This window comes from Sebastes umbrosus, chromosome 15 (assembly GCF_015220745.1).
Source record: "Sebastes umbrosus isolate fSebUmb1 chromosome 15, fSebUmb1.pri, whole genome shotgun sequence".
Taxonomy (NCBI): Eukaryota; Metazoa; Chordata; class Actinopteri; order Perciformes; family Sebastidae; genus Sebastes; species Sebastes umbrosus.
The window spans coordinates 5,388,738-5,408,307 of NC_051283.1; the positions used below are offsets into that span (position 1 = coordinate 5,388,738).

Here is a 19,570-nt window from a genome sequence, read left to right on the forward strand (position 1 = left end):
TGTAAGAATGCGTAATTTAACAGACTTATAATATCGCTGCCCCATCTAGAACAAGATAGATCTGACTATAATTACTTACTGTGTATTCCGTTAAATTAATATGTTGCTTATAGAATAGAATAGAAGATACTTTATTATTCCCTTTAGGGAGACTGTGGCGTGTATGACACTTGTTTTAACCTTCTTTTAGCTGCGTCCCCAAACCCGGCGTTGTGAAACAGACTTGGGGGCAAATAACAAATAAATATAAGAACATAAATCAAGCAGTACGTAGGCCTACTTTCATGTCTTATAATCACCCACAGCATACATAAAAGTAGCGGTAGCAAAGTAACGTAAGGCATTGCATACAGTCTGCGGGACTGTAAACGCACAACTCTGACGTATTAATTTATTTTTTATTTGCTCCCAAGTCTGTTTCACACCGTCTGCGATTGTTGTGCCAGCTGTCCTTTCTGCATATGTCAGTTTAAACTTTGATGCTTTTACACTGGATTATGACTTAATTGTCTTTGTATTTGCGTAATATTATCTTACGATCCGCGCACCAAGCGCACAGGGCTCTGGAGTACAGTAGCACCCAGCAGTCATTAAGCATGACATGGAACAAGCAGGGTAAAGACGCACTTAAACTAATTTGCAGAAATCTGGTTATGAAATCTGAAATCTAATTTCCTGAAACAGATTATCAAAGCATGCACTCCCTCAAAGATTTTAAATTTGTCCAAAGAAAAATACGTACAACAGTAACTACTACAGGGACCTTTTTGGCTTTGGCCTGTATGAAAAATGAGTCACCGCTTAGTCAAAGAAGAGGGTCACGAGTGAGTAAATTATTTTCCACACTGTATAGCTGGTGTAAAATGTTATCTGAGGACAGGAATATTTCCTTAACTGGTGTCGACTCAGTGACAGTATGAAAAGCTCCTGTAAACAACAACCTGAATAAGACTTTAATGGGAGCGTAGCCAGCAGCCGTGCATGCAAATGTAACCACTGTAAGCTGTTCTGGATAAGACTGTCAGCTAAATGCCAAACATGTAAAACGTCTTTCTCTTTATCCTTTGTGTTGCTTCTTCTTCTTCCTACAGTCTCCAGTCCTGTTCTATTATCCAGGTGCTGAGATGTTGGCATGACTGTTAAAGCAAAGATAATACAAAAAAAACAAACACACACACAAATCTTGTTCTCACCTCCAGGAGGAAGGGCTCAGTCTCAGATACTTTGCCCGTGGCGACACACTGGAATGAGGCATTCTGCCCGGCGTTCACCTCTACGTCACCCAGCCGAGAGAAATGAGGCACCTTGTCTGTGGAAGGACACACACAAGACACACACACACAGTGATGAAAGTGTCACATCTGGAGCCGAGTGTCCCTGTCTAAATATGTTGAACACACAGATGTGAGCTGTAATTTATTCAGCGGCAGTACAGGCCTGGATATACCCTCACAAACATGACTGTATAGCACAGTTATGTATAGTGAACATATATATATCCATACAGTGCAAAAATATTCTCCAAAATAAGACATTAAACCTTTAATGAACTCACTTTATCAATTTTAAGATATCAACTGAAGCTGTTTTCAGAAGTTGAATCATCTCTCACCCCCATTAGCTCAACTTTCCACTTGTATTAAGAAATATAGATCACAAGGCTGCATATGAAATGAGACTAAATAACTTATCAAGACAGATATTTTTTGAAGATTAACCCCACACACACACACTCAGACACACTCAGACACACACACACACACTCACTCAGACATACACACATTCTCCATTCAGTTTGACAAAGACACAGTTGCCTACGATCACAGAGAGACGCTGTTTTTCTGCTGCATCAAATACTGTACTCATTTACACATTTATTAGGATGCGTCTGAATCTAGAGGCTGAATTGCATTATTATTTAAAGCCCTATCAAGAGGACAAGTAAATCCTTATCCTGTGTTTCTATGACTGCTTTTGCTCAAAAATAAATGTCGATAAAATATGAAACGGCAAAAAGCTGAGATGCAAAAGAGCCCCGGTTCTACCAACTGAACGCTGTTGCTTGAATGCTTAAATACGCGTCTGTTGAAATGCATGTGCATTGTGTTTATCAAATGACATACCCCGCAGTTAATCACACCACTCACTGTATACACAAACAGCATTACATTTGTTTACTGTAATATGTGCAACACCATATGGTAGCCCACACAGTCGTGATACATCCACAGTGTAGCCATTTAATATAGTGCACCATATTTTCTGCTCATTTATGGTAAGGTATCCTGTGGAGTTTTCTTAAACACATTTCAATTTCTATCTGTTTTTTCTCACCAAAACATATTGTGTTTTTTTCCTGAAGGTCGAATGAACCAGTTGAATGCATTTCTTTCCTCTTTAAACATTTACAAATAGGATTACTTTTTGCACATTGTACAACAGTCTTCTTCTTCCCTGCTTTTTGTTGGCACTGTCAATCAGTAGAATAGCATGAATGCTGGTCTATGCTAGTAGAATATGAGATATAAAGAAAACATCGCCCCATAGTGCCTTAAGTGGTCCAAAAACTCCACACGGCGAGTTAACATAGTTTTCTAGAAAATTGTCCTCCAAATACTTTTTTAAAAACAATCTTCAAAATCATATGTACAGTAAGTAAATTATGTTCCTTCTCTTGTCTTTGAGTCTAATTCTCTGCTTGTCAGTTCCATTGATTCTGATTTCTGGTTTGGATCCCCCGCTACGTTGTTTTCAGATCAAAGCAGCAGGGGATAATTTCATTGTCGTGTTGTCATTTTCAGCTCTGTTCTGATCAATAAGCAAGTAGCAGAGCACAAAGATGCTATATATACACAGTATGTGTGTGTATCATTAATACATCAGGCTGACATTATGAGTTGTGTGACTTACTGCAATGCAGACAAAAAATATTTCACTGCTTCTAAGCAGGAACTAACGGGGGGAGTTTTTTTTATTCAGCTCCACATAAAGTCCTCAAAAATGTCTGTGAGTGAGTGAGTGCTTCAAAATGTGATTTTATAAGAATATTTTTAAAGGAGTAGCTCATGATAATCATTTTGTCTTTGCATAGTTTGAAAAGCACAATTGGTGCTAATAACATCAAGGGTGCCTCAGTCTGCCATGATGAGTGAGCGTGACAGTGATCAAGCACGCACAAAACCAGGACCATAAAAACTGAAGCAGCTACATGAAATACCGCCACCATTCATTTTATTATTTACACCTGTGTTTTTTTTCTACTTTGAAAATGTATCAAAATGTGTCTTGGCTCACTATTAGGAATGCTATGAAGCATCAGGTATTTGCTGTAGGAAAAACGTTACCCTTTTCTCATTACTGTGCACCTATTTTGAAGTGGTACTTAGCAATTTCGCTAATGCTTTGATTGGCCATATGTCAAGCTCCAAAATTCATTACATTAACTAAAAAGTATTGTGGTCTTCACTGAATCTATCGAACAACTATCTTTGGGATATTAGCATTTTCTATTAGCATTTTCTAGCACTCCAATGTTAATTTAAAAGTTGGCACATAGTGTAGCAACAATATCCAAAATGGTTCTCTTAACTCTATTCACATGAGACAAAAGTTTAACTGAAACTAGTTTCAAAGAGTTTATAATGCTTTTGGACCACAGCTGGTAGTAATTATATTAGTGCTAATATATAATAGAGATATATTTAGATTTAAGGTTGTATCTTTGGCGGGCAGAAAATGTCTGAACCAGCATTAGCCGGCTATATAACACTAAAACCTAACATTAACTCTATTTTAACCATATAAACAAAACTGCTATAGTTAGCTAACTTTAGTGTTTTACGGTTAAAATTGAATTCTAACAAATAACGTTAGCAACTGGCTATCGTGCTCATGCTAACGCTAGCTAACGTTAACAGACAGCTACTGCGTTTGCTTTAAAGAAGCATGACACTTACATTTTATAACAATAAATAACTGCTTCCTACATAACGTCAAGGTGCGTGTTAGTACCAGGTCAGCGACTATTTTTCTCAACTGGCTGGTTTTGTTCATTAATTGTAACGCAGCTAGCTAGCTAAAAACCAAGTTCGCTAGCTGAACTGTTTCCTGTTTCGCAGGTGAAGTAACGTTAGCCGTGCGCTACCCTTGGCCTTGGCCCGTGGATGTATAAAGATAATCTTGGCCAAGACAGCTAGCTTCATTACAAATATCAAAAAGTGGTTAGCTTACTCATCTTTCTATCGTCAGTAACTTAGAAGCAAGTAATGAATGCGTCTGTACTGTAAACGTACTTTAATGTATAGACCATTTCAAAGTTGTAAAGTTAAACATGCGTCTCAGTTTATTACCGGTTGCAGTGTATAATATAAGTTATTGTTCTACAGTTAGTGTTTGAAGATCAAATTCTATCAGATAATGTTAGTTTTCGCTAGCTAGCAGCAATGAAATTTTGAATTTATGTTAAAATTTGCAGTGCAATGCTTGATAAATCTTGACATAAAAAGTAATTACTAAATAATGTTATTTAATAATATTTATGACACATTTTATGGGTGCAAACACCACTTTTCTTCATGTATCACAACTGTCTTCTCAATGTTGAGATACCTGAGATTTAAAGCTAACGTGGCAGACCTCGCTAGCTGCCATTTATCTGCAAAAATGTAATTTCCACAACATGGCTTCACCACAACAGCTTTAGGTGTAGACATTAGAATTGTCATAAAACACAACATATTTATATTTTATGTGTATGAAGACTGACAATCTATGGTTACTGTCTACATTTTTCACCACTATTTGCAAAAGATGTTTTTATGTCAATATTTACAATGATGCACAAAGCTTGATAGAAATGAATTTGAATGTCTTCAAAATATTATAGAAATGAATGTATAAATTGAACATTATTGTAATGTTGCGGTAAGGACATTTAGTAAGAACAAGTGATGAAAACCATGAAAAATAAGCATTAAAATCGTATCCACTATATGTAATTATTACAGTACATACTCTGATGGTTAAAATTAAAATTAATTGAAGTTGATTTTTTTTTTATTTGGGAGAGTCAAAAGCGACCGTAGTTGCAGAAACACCCATCTACAAGTTCATCTAACTTTACTCGTGTCATATAAACCCACAATTTTCATAATGACTCTGCAGCTTGCCAGAAGACGTTGTGGTAAAGCAAACTCTTCTTCAAAAAAACAACTCCTCAGCTGCACGTAACACAGATTGAGGTTAAAATAGATCCTCTAATGTGACAGATGGGAAGCTAACAACAGCTCTGTTCATCTATCCACTATAGTGAAAAGGATCATTTGCTTCACTTTTATCACTGAACCTGAATCTCCTGAACAGCTTTGAAGCCACAAGAACATGGACTCCCTGTAAATAAAAAAACATACTACTGAAAACACAATACTCTTGTTTTACCAAGAGCCTCCTACACTACACTGGAATGATTTCTCCGGCAATGAAACAAAATGATAATATAATGAGAAAATAATAACCTCCATCATACAAGCGATGCCCCACAATGAGGGGATCTCCTGCTGTGGTGTAAATAGCACATGTTCTGGGCAAATTGTTTCTACTGGACACCAACGTGATGGACAAAATAAAATCAAATTCTGTTGGAGAGACTGGCACTATTCACACAACACCCACATTTATCCTTGGTTTCCACAGTAATCAACAGCAACATCTGGCTGAGGACGGGACAATGGAAATTGCATCTCACATTTTACCTATTGCTCATTTTTCTCTTTCCTCTCGGCAGTCCTTTTTGTAAGCATTGTAAGAGAAGGCTCTGCGCTGACAAATTTCCTCAGGTGCATTTATCAAACAACACCTAACTCATTTCAAATGCAATAACCTTGTATGTATTACAAACTTTGCAAACCAGAAGCAAAGAAAGAAAACTATAACAAAGTATACACACCCTAGTAGACGTTTGCTGTGGTTGCCAGTCAGAGTATTTTGTCTGGAGAAAAATAAGCATAAACTTTCAAGTCATCTTTTAAAGAGGAGCGTTCACAGCCCCAATTATAGGAGAAGTCATTTGAGGATGAGTCAGTTGCATTAATAGTGACTGAGAAAATGTAATTTAAAATCTAAACGCCCAGCAGTGTGGATGTGTGACCTGTCTAGCCTTAATTAATACAGCTAAACATGAATGTAGCCAAGGTAATGTGAGTCTCAAATGCATCCCGACTGTCTCAGATGTCGGCTCTCTAAATTAGTAATGCTGCTTCTTATTCTCGATGCAGGCGAGATCGGTCTTGACTGAAACACGTGTTTAGAATAAAGACGCGGACTCCAGAGGAAAACAAATGTCAAATGAGTGGGAATTCAAACCGAATAGCAGTTGTCTTTGTCTTGAATCTTTCCTAAGGGGGCATACCATTATTCTCGCTGTCTGTGGGGAAATTTATGCCAGCTTACTAATGTTTATTTACATCTTTGTGTGTCTGTGTGTGTTTTTAAGGGTCGTTGTGGGTGACTGCTCCTGCAGCTACACCAGCTGCTACAAAAGAATAGTGATTGTGCACGTCTGCTTTTTTCCGTACTAGTAGATGAGTGTGTACATGTGTAGTACACTTCAGTTGTGCTCGGAGAATTCATGTATACGGTGTACATATATATATAAAGCAATTCCTGGCAGAGACGCTGTCCCTTAATGAGAGCTAATAGGCATGTGGTGGGTTCAAATGCCACCTTCTGCAACAAGCCCTGAGTCACATATAGAGGGACCCTGGCAACGCTACCTACCCATCCAAAAAATCACCATGGAAACGCATCCTGCTCCACTGAGGATAGGGTGACAGAGGGCAAGTGGCAAACTTTGAGATGAGCTTGGGTAAAGAAAAAAAAGGACAAGATATATGCTGGTTTGAGAAAGGGTTATTCCAGTTCCTTCTGCAGTGAGGATTCAATGATTTATAACGTGCGACCTGCCGGATTTTTTTCCAGCAGAGCCAGAAAAGGAGATCTGAATTTCATGAGCTAATGAAAACCCCTACATTATCATTCATTAACATTTCCCCACATTTATGCGGCTACGAGACAATAGTACCGTTCTCACAGAAGGCCAGAGTGGATCTAAGCAGCGAGGTTTGACAGAAATACTAACTATACCAATGTCAGTATTGTTGGATATAAGCTGATGTTAAAAGCTGAGTGGATTTAGATTTTTTTTTCTGGCCACTGGGGCAGCAGAACAAGCTAAATACACGAAATATGACGTATTAAGAGTTGTTAAAGAGGACATATTGTGCTTTTCCCCTTTCCTTTATTGTGTTCTATAGTGTTTTTGTGCATGTAAAAGGTCTGCTAAGTTACAAAGCCCAAGCTCAAACAAAATGTTTGAGACAGAGGGTGAAAAGAGGTGCTGCAGTACAGCTGGTAAACACGCTCTTGTGGAAACCAAAAATACAAGTATGCACCTGAAAATGAGCATAATGGGTTGACCTCTTTAACACATAAACACTCCTTTTTAGCTCTGTTTTGGTCTCTGCCAACCTCTGAGAAATACATCTGGGTCTCAAGCTGCTGGATGCTCCATTATGTTCACCAGACCACAAACTTTGCCTGCCTGCCTTTTTGGTGCCGGGTAGGAAGCATACAGCGGGTTCATCCAAGCTTTCTCGCTGAAAACAGTTTCTTGCTGCAGCTGAAAACGGGATTGATAAGAACGGAGTTTGTGGGTCATAAAAAACTGAATTAAAGCTGAAGTAGGAGAGATTGGAGCAAATATGATTAAAAAAAGTTATTTTTATAAAACGGTCGCTATATCGTGACAGTAGTACATAAAACAGGTAACCTGAAAAAAATCATGTTCCTCTGTCCCTTCGGTGTCCTCCGGTGCTCCTAATGGTATCTGCAAGATTTCACAGACCGGAGGAAAACAAGCAGTAAGAGCTGATCTGCTGTTTATGAGAGCCGGTTGTCATCAGTCGTGAACTCCGACCAAACGTTCAAACTAGGCAGCGCTGATCAAATATGAATCAATATTATGTTACGTTAATGCCTATTTCTCTCCTCAAATGTTTCCAGAATCATCTTGTAGTGCACGGTTTAGCTGTAAAATGACAAATAAGCCGCCGCCATTGTGAAATCTAGTGAAGGAACGCCAAGTTTTTTAAAGCCTGAAAACAGAGCCATGAGGAGGTGCAGAAGTCTAGTTTTCTCTCAGAACACTTGAATTACAATATGCTGAAATGTTACTATGGAATTTTTGCCCCATGATGCCAAAATATATATATACTGCCACTTTAAGTAAGAGGGAAAAAAAGCAGAGTTTACAGATAACTCACAAGATAATATTACAGATAAGTGGATTCGTCAAAACGAGCAACATCTGTCACACAGTCATCTCATCCACTGTTAATATAAAAATATTGATTAGAACAGCTTTGAAGGGATAGTTTGGGTGTTTTGAAGTGTACACTATATTTAGAATATTTTTTCTGGTTTATTTCTTTGCATTATTTGTATTGTTTAGACCTAAAGAGCACTTGACTTATATGTTTTTATTTTATTTCTTATTTTATTGTTGGTCATTAGTGCTTTATATACAGTATATACACATTTATATAATATTAATATATACACCTTGTCCCTAGCTGTAATTTATATTTCTGTGTAAGTACATTTAGAGAGATGCATAAAAAACAGAGTCAAACTCCTTGTATGTATGTACTTGGAGAATAAAACTGATTCTATGTTTCTGACAGGGAACTGAAGTCATTATCTATGCTCTTGCCAAAACAACCAGACTACGTTGAAAAAAATGTATCAATACTTGATCGGTTCGTTGGTTTGTGTTATTGTGTGGACTTTGGTTAGTTTGGATTCACCAAAGTCATACAACAGCACAAACAAAGGTAAAATTACTGTTTTTTTCAGTGGAGTGGTTTTGGCAAGAGCATAGATGGATACAACAATTTCAGTTCCCAGTCGGAAAGGGCTGTCTTACGGTAAGGTAAAGCTGTGAAAATATTCTACTCTAAACTGATTTTTTTAGGTGGGTCTTTTTGTCGAAAATATGTTTTGCTGTCAGCCCCGTCCACAGCAGTATATTACTTTGCTCCCGTGCTGGTACTCCGGTTTGGTTCTCAAAACTGGCGACCACCATCTACTGTAGGTAATACACTGACTATGGATAAGTACCTCATACAACCCCACCTCAAAACACCCAAACTACTCCTTAAATATATAAATTGGTGCAAATATATGCTATAAAACCCTTAAAACATTACATGATTCCAGCTTTTCATTTCATGTCTGCCTCTGAAACTGAAATTAGAACACCAAGACGCAATAAAAACCCTCACTGAAACAATTGGAACTCAACACACAAATATTACATCAATAATAATGACAACAAAAACATAATTATCTATATATATGTGTGTGTGTGGAGTCTAATTAAAACCTTGCATTATACTTGATTTAGGTTAATGGAATTCCACCAACATCCACCTAATTATAGAGTAATATGTAATCAAACTCTCCGCGTTATATCACAATAATTGGTCAAACTGGTAAACTGTTAAATGGATAAAACCTGTTATTTAATAAAAAAAAGACAATAACGACCCATTTTCAAGTGAATGATATTACTTTCTGTCCTGGCACCATGTTAGATCTCTTTCTGGAAGTCAGCATGGGGCAGTGCAGCTTCGACAATGACGACTACTTCCAGGAAGACCAATCAGATCAGATTTAGCTTGTATATGGCGTCTAATGGAGCTAATCATCTCGGGAACAGCACATCAGTGAAAGAGTGAACATCTACACAGAGCCTGTGTACCAAAGGGGCTGCAGGGGGGGGTATAAAGGTAAACGTAACAGAACAGAACGTAACATTACCGCCAACCATTAAGCTCCAACCCCCTGATATCCCAGTGATGACAATGAAAAAAAAAAACTCCCAGAGAGGATCAAAGTACAACCACTAACTGTCCTTTCCCTGCCTGTAACATCACATTAGCTTTAAAAGCACCCAGCTGGGAGCGTAGCGATCAGAGGAAAAGGTCAGCCATTCTGCCCAGACAAAAGTGAAGCCTCCTGCTGCGTTATTGTGGCTGTGAGACTCGGACAGGTACCAGGTAAACTGGCCTCCGTTCCCCCCCCCATTGTCAGCCCGGAATGCCTCATAGTCTTCAATCACCTTCCGGGAAACTTTTTCCGGAGGCTTCCTGGGCCCCGGGCTTTGGTTTGTTCAGCGGGCCACTTTCCCTGGGCTCAGAAAAGGTCAGCAGGTATGCTATGAGCAGTGTAGAGCGGGTACTTACAACAGGGGTAATTGAGCAGCACAATGTCGTCCAAGGCAATGTAGCCCTGTCGCTCCTCGGAAACGGCCGCTTCAAAGATGACCTGTGGAGACAATGGATAAATTAAATGACTACAGACCATTACATCTTGAGTGGCAGGTAGACAGACAAAGAAGGAAATTAAAGGGATGGGGTCCAAAAGGCCTGTCAAGAACAGACATGCACAGATTTTCCATTAATTCCACTGTACGTTTAAAAGAAAGCTCCATTGTGAAACTTGCCATTAAAATGGTAATCAGGAAGGTTTTCTTGTATTTCTGGGCCAGTTTTGTTTCGTGGTATTTTTTTTCCCACAGAATTCTATTAACAGCTATAATATAATTTATTAGCAGAACATTTCTCTCTCTCTAGAACACCAACAGGGAAACATCAGGATTTGATATAAGCCCCTCAGAATGAAAAAAAAAAAACAAGCTCTTTAGAACCCACTGTTTTGTAATGAAAAGCAACGGGTCATACAGGGAAAACTAACTAAGAGGCACAGATGCCAATTTCTGCAACAACACAGGCCTGAACAGATCTGAATGGAACGCAGCCACCTGACAGTTTTGTGGTTTCAGTTGTGTTTGATCGCAGTGATGTCTCAATGTTCAGAAATAGATTGGATTGCTAGACATATCCACACTCCCAAGGTAAATCATAGACAAGGCAATACATATTAGCAATCTAATATTCTGGCAAATAAAACAAGTTATCCTATCCCTATCATCGACCAGCCCCTAACCAAATTAAATGTTAATCTAATATTTCTTCCAACTCGTCACATACCACCTCTTTGTCGCGCCCCTAGGCGTCACTTTATTTTTGGCATCAAAACCACTAGAGTTACTCTTGCCGTCACATTTAGGTTTAGGCAGAAAAACTGTGATGCTTGTAACATGAAAATGAAACTGAACGTTGTGAACACGTGACACAAACGAACGGCTGATTGTTACGTCAAAGTGAAACTTAGCACACAGGACATGAACAGCTGAATATTGCTCTTTGAAGGTCCCATATGATGTTCATTTTCAGGATCATACTTGTATTTTGTGTTTCTACTAGAACATGTTTACATGCTGTAATGTTCAAAGAATCCTTTATTTTCCTCATACTGTCAGCCTGAATATGCCTGTATTTACCCTCTGTCTTAAACGCTCTATTTTAGCGAATTTTGACGGAATTGCGACGAAATTGCAACAGAATTGCGTTGCTAGGCAACAGCTTGGGTCCATGTGTACTTCCTGTCAGCTGATGACATTTATAATCCACTGCAACCAGGAATAAACTGGGACACATTTAGAATGTTTACGTTTAAATCTGTGTAAAGTTTCTAAATATTGTATATTTGTGACATCACAAATGGACAGAACTCCTGACAGCTTGTTTGAAATGCAGAGTTTCTGAATACGAGCTGTGTGTATTTCCCTGTGGATTGAGCGTTTCGATACTTTCACAGTATTTATATAGAACATAAGCCTGCTTCATAATAAAAAAACATGAAAATCTCACTCTTTATAATATGGGACCTTTAAGCCACGTCACCACAGCACTTTCTCGGAGCATTTACTGTTGTCGCGGATGGTTATACATTGTAGTCAATTGAAAGCCTGGTGGGTCTCATACTGGTGCTTAAGGGTGCAGCGGTATCTCACGTCGACGGCCGTGACAAAGTGTCGGTATTTGATGCCCTGGGAATGAGAACGGTCTGGGTATACTGTGATAACTCTTACTAACACAGCCAAGGCATTTTCTATAGCATTAGATTGAGTGGTAAACTCATAACTTCAATTACAATCAATTTGCTTCTTTCTCTTCGGCTTTCTGGTGGTGGACAAGACTTATCAGATAACTCAGAGATCAAATGTGTTAAGAGCTCATTCTTAGCATCTTTGGTGCATTATTTTGTTAATCTGCTGACTGAATTTGGGGAACCTAAACTTGATTGACTTCTTGCATGTTTGTTGAAAACTGTTTAACCATCTATACCTCCAGATTTGATCATTCTTGACCTTGTAGTAGTAAACAGTTTGCAGCTAAAAGGTAAATTTGTTACAAATGCCTCCAGATTGTTTATACCCATACAGTCCACATGCATATTTTTTAAGAGACACAGACACACAGATTAAGACCCGACTGCCTGTTATTCTTGTAACATACAGTCAACAGAATTTTAAAAGCATTTAAACCACAGGATACCAAAAGTCTCCACTGAAATCAACATAGCAAATGCAACTATCTCTAACCTCCATTTACACCTACAGACTTTAGGACTGGAGAAGCGACAGGATACCCGTCATTATGAACTGAACCTCAGTGCACGAGCTGTCACTCCGACTCAAAGACACTCAGCAGTATAAAGTGGGGAAAGCCACTATTCAACTCGTACGTCATTGTTAAATTACACAGTTTAAACAACACATATTGCAACTTAAACACCAAAAAATGACACACGAGCTAAAGAACAGCAGGAAATAAAGTACTTGCGCGCCACTTGAGGGTTATGTGCTCATTGCTAAAACAACTAAAGCTAGACTCATAGGGAGAGAAGAGACAGCCTGCTACTTTACAATCCATAGGTGAGAACCCACTTTTGAAGCACTTTCAAATGGCAATAAAACTTCTTTTAGTTTAGTCTTTAAATAAGTCTGGCTTACCAAAGACATACAGTGCAAAAAAAACATGAATAAATCCCTCTACTGTCCCTTTTATCAATCCATATGGCAGCTGCAGGAGTCCCTAAACACAGCCTAAATATTCACTCAGTCATCTAAATGAGCCGGGAGCATGCAGAGCCTCAAAGTGAATCTGGAGGCCTCCCAGAGTGCAACAAAGTCATTCTGGGTTTCCGAGTAGTAATTACAGTCAGCAGAGCCCGAGTCGCTCCCTCCACCAGCAACTCTTCACTTATCACTGCAGCAAGACAAACTCTGGACTTGAGGGTTGGACTGCATTACCAGTAAGATGAAAGTTGTGACTGTATATGACACGGTGTGTGTGACTGTGAGTGTGTGTGTGTGTGTGTTAGCCACTGTTTCGCCCACTCTTACTACGTCTAGTTATCTATGCCAGAGCCCAGTGGAAGCCAGACTGTGACTGTGCACTCAGACGGGCAATAGATTGCTATGTTGACAATGCATCAGGCTTTAAGTGCCTCGGGCAAATCAATACCACAAAAGGCCTTGGCAGATGGATACAGACTAAGGCTTTCTTTCCACTAATTTATTTTTATTTTTCATTCCTATGTCGGGCCATTAGAGACGTCAGACCGATTAACTCTTCAATTCATCACGCGTCAACGCACCCACCACCATCGATTCACTCAGCTCCGCGCTTTGAGCCATCATTAAAGCTCCTCCGCATCTGCCCTCACTTATAGAAAAGTGTGTTTGAGTATGACTGTGCCAGACACTGACGAACTTAGCATCCAATAGCTGTGCAAACACAAGATATTATGCAAATGGATACAGTAGGATCCCCTTCCACTTTGTTCATAGAAAGCAAGGCACTGAAAATGAGACCATTTGTTGAATGTATGAAGAGAGGAGTGAAGCTGGAGTGGGATAAGTTACAGTAGCCCTGAGAGCCCAATGCGCTGCAGAGAAAGAAAACAAATAAAGCTAAAACACAATCACATGAAAACTAGAATTTCAGCCTCAGGGTTGTATGCCTTCGCCAACAAGTCGAGTCGCAGTTTACATCCATGTCTGTCCGAAATATCATCACGTCATCATTGTATCCTGTTAGACACGTGAAATTGTCATATTTAGCATATGAATCCTTGAGTTATGGCCAAAAACGTGTTTTGTGAGGTCATAGTGACCTTTGACCACCAGGAAATTTGCATTCACGAGAACGGGTTGGATGGATGGACGGACAAACTAAAAACATGACGCCTCTAGCCATGGGTGTTTCCAGCGCGGAGGCATAAAAACACCTTCTCCAATTTTACAACACATCTAAACTCACTGTAAATAAAAGGCAACAAAGCCAAATACAAGACAACACAAGCAAGTTTCTGTATCTGCTTGTCTGTATTTGTAGCATGTTTTCTGTATTTGCAACGTGTTTCTGTATTTGGTAGTGTTTTCTGTATTTGCGGCAGGTTTCTGTATTTGGTTGTGTTTTATATATTTGTAGCGTGTTTTCTGTATTTGATTGTGTTTTCTGTATTTGGTTGTATTTCTTTATTTGATTGTGTTTTCTGTATTTGATTGTGTTTTCTGTATTTGGTTGTATTTCTTTATTTGATTGTGTTTTCTGTATTTCGTTGTATTTCTTTATTTGGAGTAGGTTTCTGTATTTGGGGCAGGTTTCTGTATTAGGGGTAGGTTTCGGTATTTGGTTGTGTTTTCTGTATTTGATTGTGTTTTCTGTATTTGATTGTGTTTTCTGTATTTGATTGTGTTTTCTGTATTTGATTGTGTTTTCTGTATTTGGTTGTATTTCTTTATTTGGGGTAGGTTTCTGTATTTGCGGCAGGTTTCTGTATTTGGGGTACACTGTAAACAATTGCTGTTAATTTACAGCAGAATTTCAACAGTATTAACCTGTTATTGCTAAAAACAGTGCTTTACTGTTAATACAAAAGAAAATCTGTTAAATTACGCTCATAGGCCGTTTTTTAACTGAACTATAATGTATTCTTAAAAAACAGCACTTTACTGCTGATCAACTGTCTAAAGTATCATGAATAACAGTTTGATGCAGTATTTTTTGAATTCTGGGAAGAGCAATTTCACCTGATCTGCACATGTGAGGCTGGATCCATTCTTTTCTTCATCCATTCCCATCTTACTGATTATTTGGTAAGTAGTAATTTTATTTAATTAATAAATCTGTGCAAAGGTTATCAGTGATGTTTCCAGTTAGTTTGCATTACTGAATATGTGCATGTCATGATAGAGGGATTCAACAGCTAGCTAGAATTTCACAGATGACTGCATATTAATCGGACAACACAAGGAGCTCATTTTAATATCTATGTATTCAAGTTAATATCTAAGTTAATGTGCTGATACATGTATTTTGCCAGTGAATTCATGCATAACGACAGTGTATACATTTTACAGTCTATGGAAGTCCTTTCAACATTTAAAGTAACATTAAGACTTCAGTGCATGTTGGTTATTGGGTGGTAATTCAGCAGAGCAGATACAAAATTGAAGGCAAGCTTATTTACTAGCTAACTAGTGTTTTTGAATGATATCTGAAAACCACATGTTCTATAGATCAGATGGTCAGAATATTCATAATTGATCAAAAAATGGTTTCTCAACCAGTAATGCACACCACTCAACACAATTCATTTCAAACATTGACTAAAAATCCATGAAGTTGACAGGAAAATTCTTTCTAAGTTTCAGGTGAAACAGCAGGAAGCTATTGGCGCTGGATGGTCAGCCTTGAGGGCCACTTCATATGTGAGGGGATCCAGCCCACCTTCTTGATGGGACTTGCTGCATTATTTTCCACCTTCTACACCTGCACGCTCAAATTAATCTCAAGGTTAGATACTTTCAGTAAAACCTGTATTTTTATTGTGGCATTAATCTAAGTGATTCACACAACTTGATTTTTACACAGTGCCTGAAGAAACACTATCATTTTTCAGGTGCACCGTAGGAATAAACCCTGAGAGAGGCACCAAGGATGGACAGGGCAAAATCTTCTCAAAGAAAACTGGCAAATTCACGAGCTACAAGACAAGACTACAACCGTATATCCACATGTATCCACTCTGCTGATGGGACTCATGGACTTGAGTGGGACTTCATTTAAAATGGTGAGTTTACATTACATACATGATAAGAGGAAATGAGGGGTACACACGCTGATTTTGTACGTGAGAAGTTACAATGAAAGTTGTGTTGGAACTCATATACATCTCTCTCACACAGTCAGCGGGCTACCAAGGCTGGATTGAGAGAACTGGTGTCTTTGAGTGGGCCATAAGTCATTCACTAACTCACTCCCCGACCATCGCCCAATACTTGGACTTCCACACTTATCCATGTGCCTTGTTAGAGACTGAATATTCATACTTGGACATGATGTCACATGTCTGGTGGTGTTGGTGCTCATTATGATATAAGGCAAAATATTACTTGAGAGTTTTGTTTTAACTCTATGATATAGCTCAACTGTCTGTAACTGTTCCACAAAGTAAGGTTAGTAAGATTGACAGATGTCTTCAGAAATGCTATTTCTTCTGAAATTTGGTTTGTTATCTGTCAGGTTTTTGTTGGCGCTGTGTTGAACTTCATATGAAAATAAAAAGTAAAGTGCAATAAGATAAGCTGTAGATTTTCTTTTCTCACACCAATGTGTGAGAAAAGAAAATCTACAGCTTATCTTATTGCACTTATTGCACTTTACTTGATTGTAAAAGCAGTGAATTAGCTCTGTTCTTCACTCACATGTTTTTATGGTTTGCATTCTGTGCTTGTAGCCATATAGACAGACATTTTGGGCATCATAGCCTTAATTATAGCCTTTTTCTTAACAAGTGCCTTTAATTGTATTTAGTGTGACTATTCCTTTGTCTGTAACCTGCTAAGTCTATTCATCTAGGCAAAAAATAATGTTTATTAAAATGTATGTAAAAAATACAACCTAAATAGTGCATTAAAACAAATCAGTAAGATAATGTAAAAGAAAGGGGAAAAACAGCTATATAATGTATCCTTAAACAGTAAATTAACTATAAAATACTGTGAAATTAATCAAAAAACCTGTATATACTGTATTTTTCATTAACAGTACAAAGCTGTAAATTTCAGCGACAGTATAATAATGTTAATTTTACAGTAGAATAATGGCAACCCTGCTTCCAGCTCTTTACTGTTATTTTACTGGGAAATTCTTAACAGTGTAGGTTTCGGTATTTGATTGTGTTTTCTGTATTTGGGGTAGGTTTCGGTATTTGTTTGTGTTTTCTGTATTTAGGGTAGGTTTCGGTATTTGGTTGTGTTTCTGTATTTGGTTGTATTTTCCATATTTACGGCAGGTTTCTGTATTTGATTGTGTTTTCTGTATTTGGGGTGTGTTTTCTGTATTTGGTTTGCATACATATCTCATATGCATTTCTCAATTTGCCATTGTTTTATTTCTTTGCAGCTTTTTCTCTAAATGCTGTTTATGTGTTATTGAATTGGTGAAGATGTTTTCTTCGTTTGCTTGAGTTTTGTCTATATGTGTTTTGTTATGTTGCAGTATGATGAGCTGTCAGGGCCACCGTAGGAGGGAGATATAAAAAGATGTATGGAGAGAAAACCAGTGCAGGAAGAGATAGTTGGGGAACACCTTGCATAGGAGGAGGAGGAGATAGAAAGTAGAGGGTGGAAGCTTAAGCCACACTGATACTGTTTGTCATGACGGGGCCTGATAGCATCTTTAATATTTGATAGCAAAGTTTCAGCCTTTTTCCAATACTCACACACGTAGGCACGGAGAAAAAATCTATTTCTGCAAACAATATAAGAGATGGATTTGTCCAATTGAGAATATCCAGTTCAAGGTGATGTCACTCTCCAGCCTCCGCTCAGCCTCTCTCAGGCTTTTGTTGGGACAAAAAAATGGGCAACAAAAAAGAGAAGACTGTAATGCTGCAAAGGCAAAATCTGTGAAGTGTGAATCAAGGTTCGGTTTACAGCGAGCAGCGGGGTGCCATCTCCCAAGATGGAGCGTCGTGTCATCATCGGCAACCAAAAGGAAATGATACGAGAAACAAATCCAAATCAGGAAGAAAGTTCTGGCACGAGAACAGCAGTGTAGACAGATAAGGAGATGGAAGCAGCTGGACAGTCACGTGTGATGTAAAAAGCATGCAAGCATTTTAATATGCGCCTCCTGCAGCGTCGTGTTTGGCTCATAAAATCCAACGCCGGAGAATTGATGGCGTGGAGTAACAAAATCCATACTGCATCCCAGGAGGCCCTCACAGTGAACACATAAAATCAGTGGTGGCAGTAAAAGGGATTGCATTAAAAACAAGATTTGCACAGTAATTAATATTTCTAGCTTTCCATTACAGTGCTGCAGATATTATTTATGTCTGTGTATTAATGATACAGCTCTCAATTGATACGTGGACGCCATCAATCTTCATGAGGACGTTGATTAAATTAACGACTTACATCCAATCGGTTTGAGGAATGTGGTGAACAAAAATTGCAACACTGTTCTGTTAATTGATTTCTTCAGCTAAGAAACGAGGCCGACACTATTGATCCATATTGACGATATGGCAGTAAAGCATTGAAATATATGACGTGCAATTGCGCCTGCCATCTCCTCTCTGTCGGCTGAAGAAATAAAGTGAGGAGGTGTACGGGGGTTTCACTGCAGTGTGCTGCAGGAGGACGAGACGGCATATGCTCCATGTTTTCTTATTGTGAACGTGTATGTGTGCAGTCGCATACATGTCCAACAGTGGACGTCACCTCAGCATTGTTACACATTCACTAACAGTGGACCGGCAAGCCAGTAGGGGACATTTTGGAGGTCCACTGTTGGTCATATTTTGGTCACGCTAAAATCATGTCTAATGCCCGGTTCAGACTACACGATATCAGCCCGATTGTAGCCCGACACGGCCGTCGCAGGGGATCAAAAACGATAAATGAGTGTCGTGTGCGAAAATCGATCCTCTTATCTCATGCAGTGTGTCATAGTACACGACAATCGACGCCACATCTGGGACGCCCCACGACACCCTGAGGAAAAGTCAAGCCTGTCAGAATTTTTCGTCTTGACACGCCTAGTGTGACATCTCCAACGACGTGTTCCTTTGCGTTGACCAATCAGGTGCTCTCTCCAGCGAGCAGTCGCAATCAGGTCACTTCGTAATAAACAAACATGGCGAAAAGGAGGAGGGATGCCGAGTTTGCTGCTGTCAGGTGGGACAACGAAACTGACGAAAAATTCATTGAGTTGTGGCAACTGTACCCCTGCCTATTTGACGTTTCGTCGAGGGAGTACCATGACAGAGTCAAAGAAGACAAATGTTGTTGAGAAATAGCGGAAGCACTTCATCAAGCACCGATCACAGATCAAAGCATCAGCACATTTTTTCTTTCTTTTCTTTTTCTTTTCCCAACACCAGACCGCCAGCATCACACACAACGCTTCTGTCGCCCTTGATTGACAGTTGCTTCAACTGCCTCCCCGATGACGTCTGAACTCGCCCACGATCGTGGACTAAGATGTGCCGTGATTGGTCGTGGTCATACGTGTAGTCTTGCCAGTCA

General features: G+C 39.0%; 1 protein-coding gene across 11 annotated transcripts in view; it reads right to left on the reverse strand.

Moving 5' to 3' along the window:
• ptprua (protein tyrosine phosphatase receptor type Ua) overlaps positions 1-19,570 on the reverse strand; it is a 271,405-nt gene that overhangs the window by 102,516 nt on the left and 149,319 nt on the right. For all 11 annotated transcript variants that reach the window (XM_037793898.1, XM_037793895.1, XM_037793894.1 and 8 more), the window contains exons 4-5: positions 10,302-10,383; positions 1,194-1,309 (exon numbers count right to left, since the gene is read on the reverse strand). In XM_037793898.1, the coding sequence (XP_037649826.1) occupies positions 1,194-1,309; positions 10,302-10,383 (198 nt within the window). The remainder of the gene's footprint in view (positions 1-1,193; positions 1,310-10,301; positions 10,384-19,570) is intronic.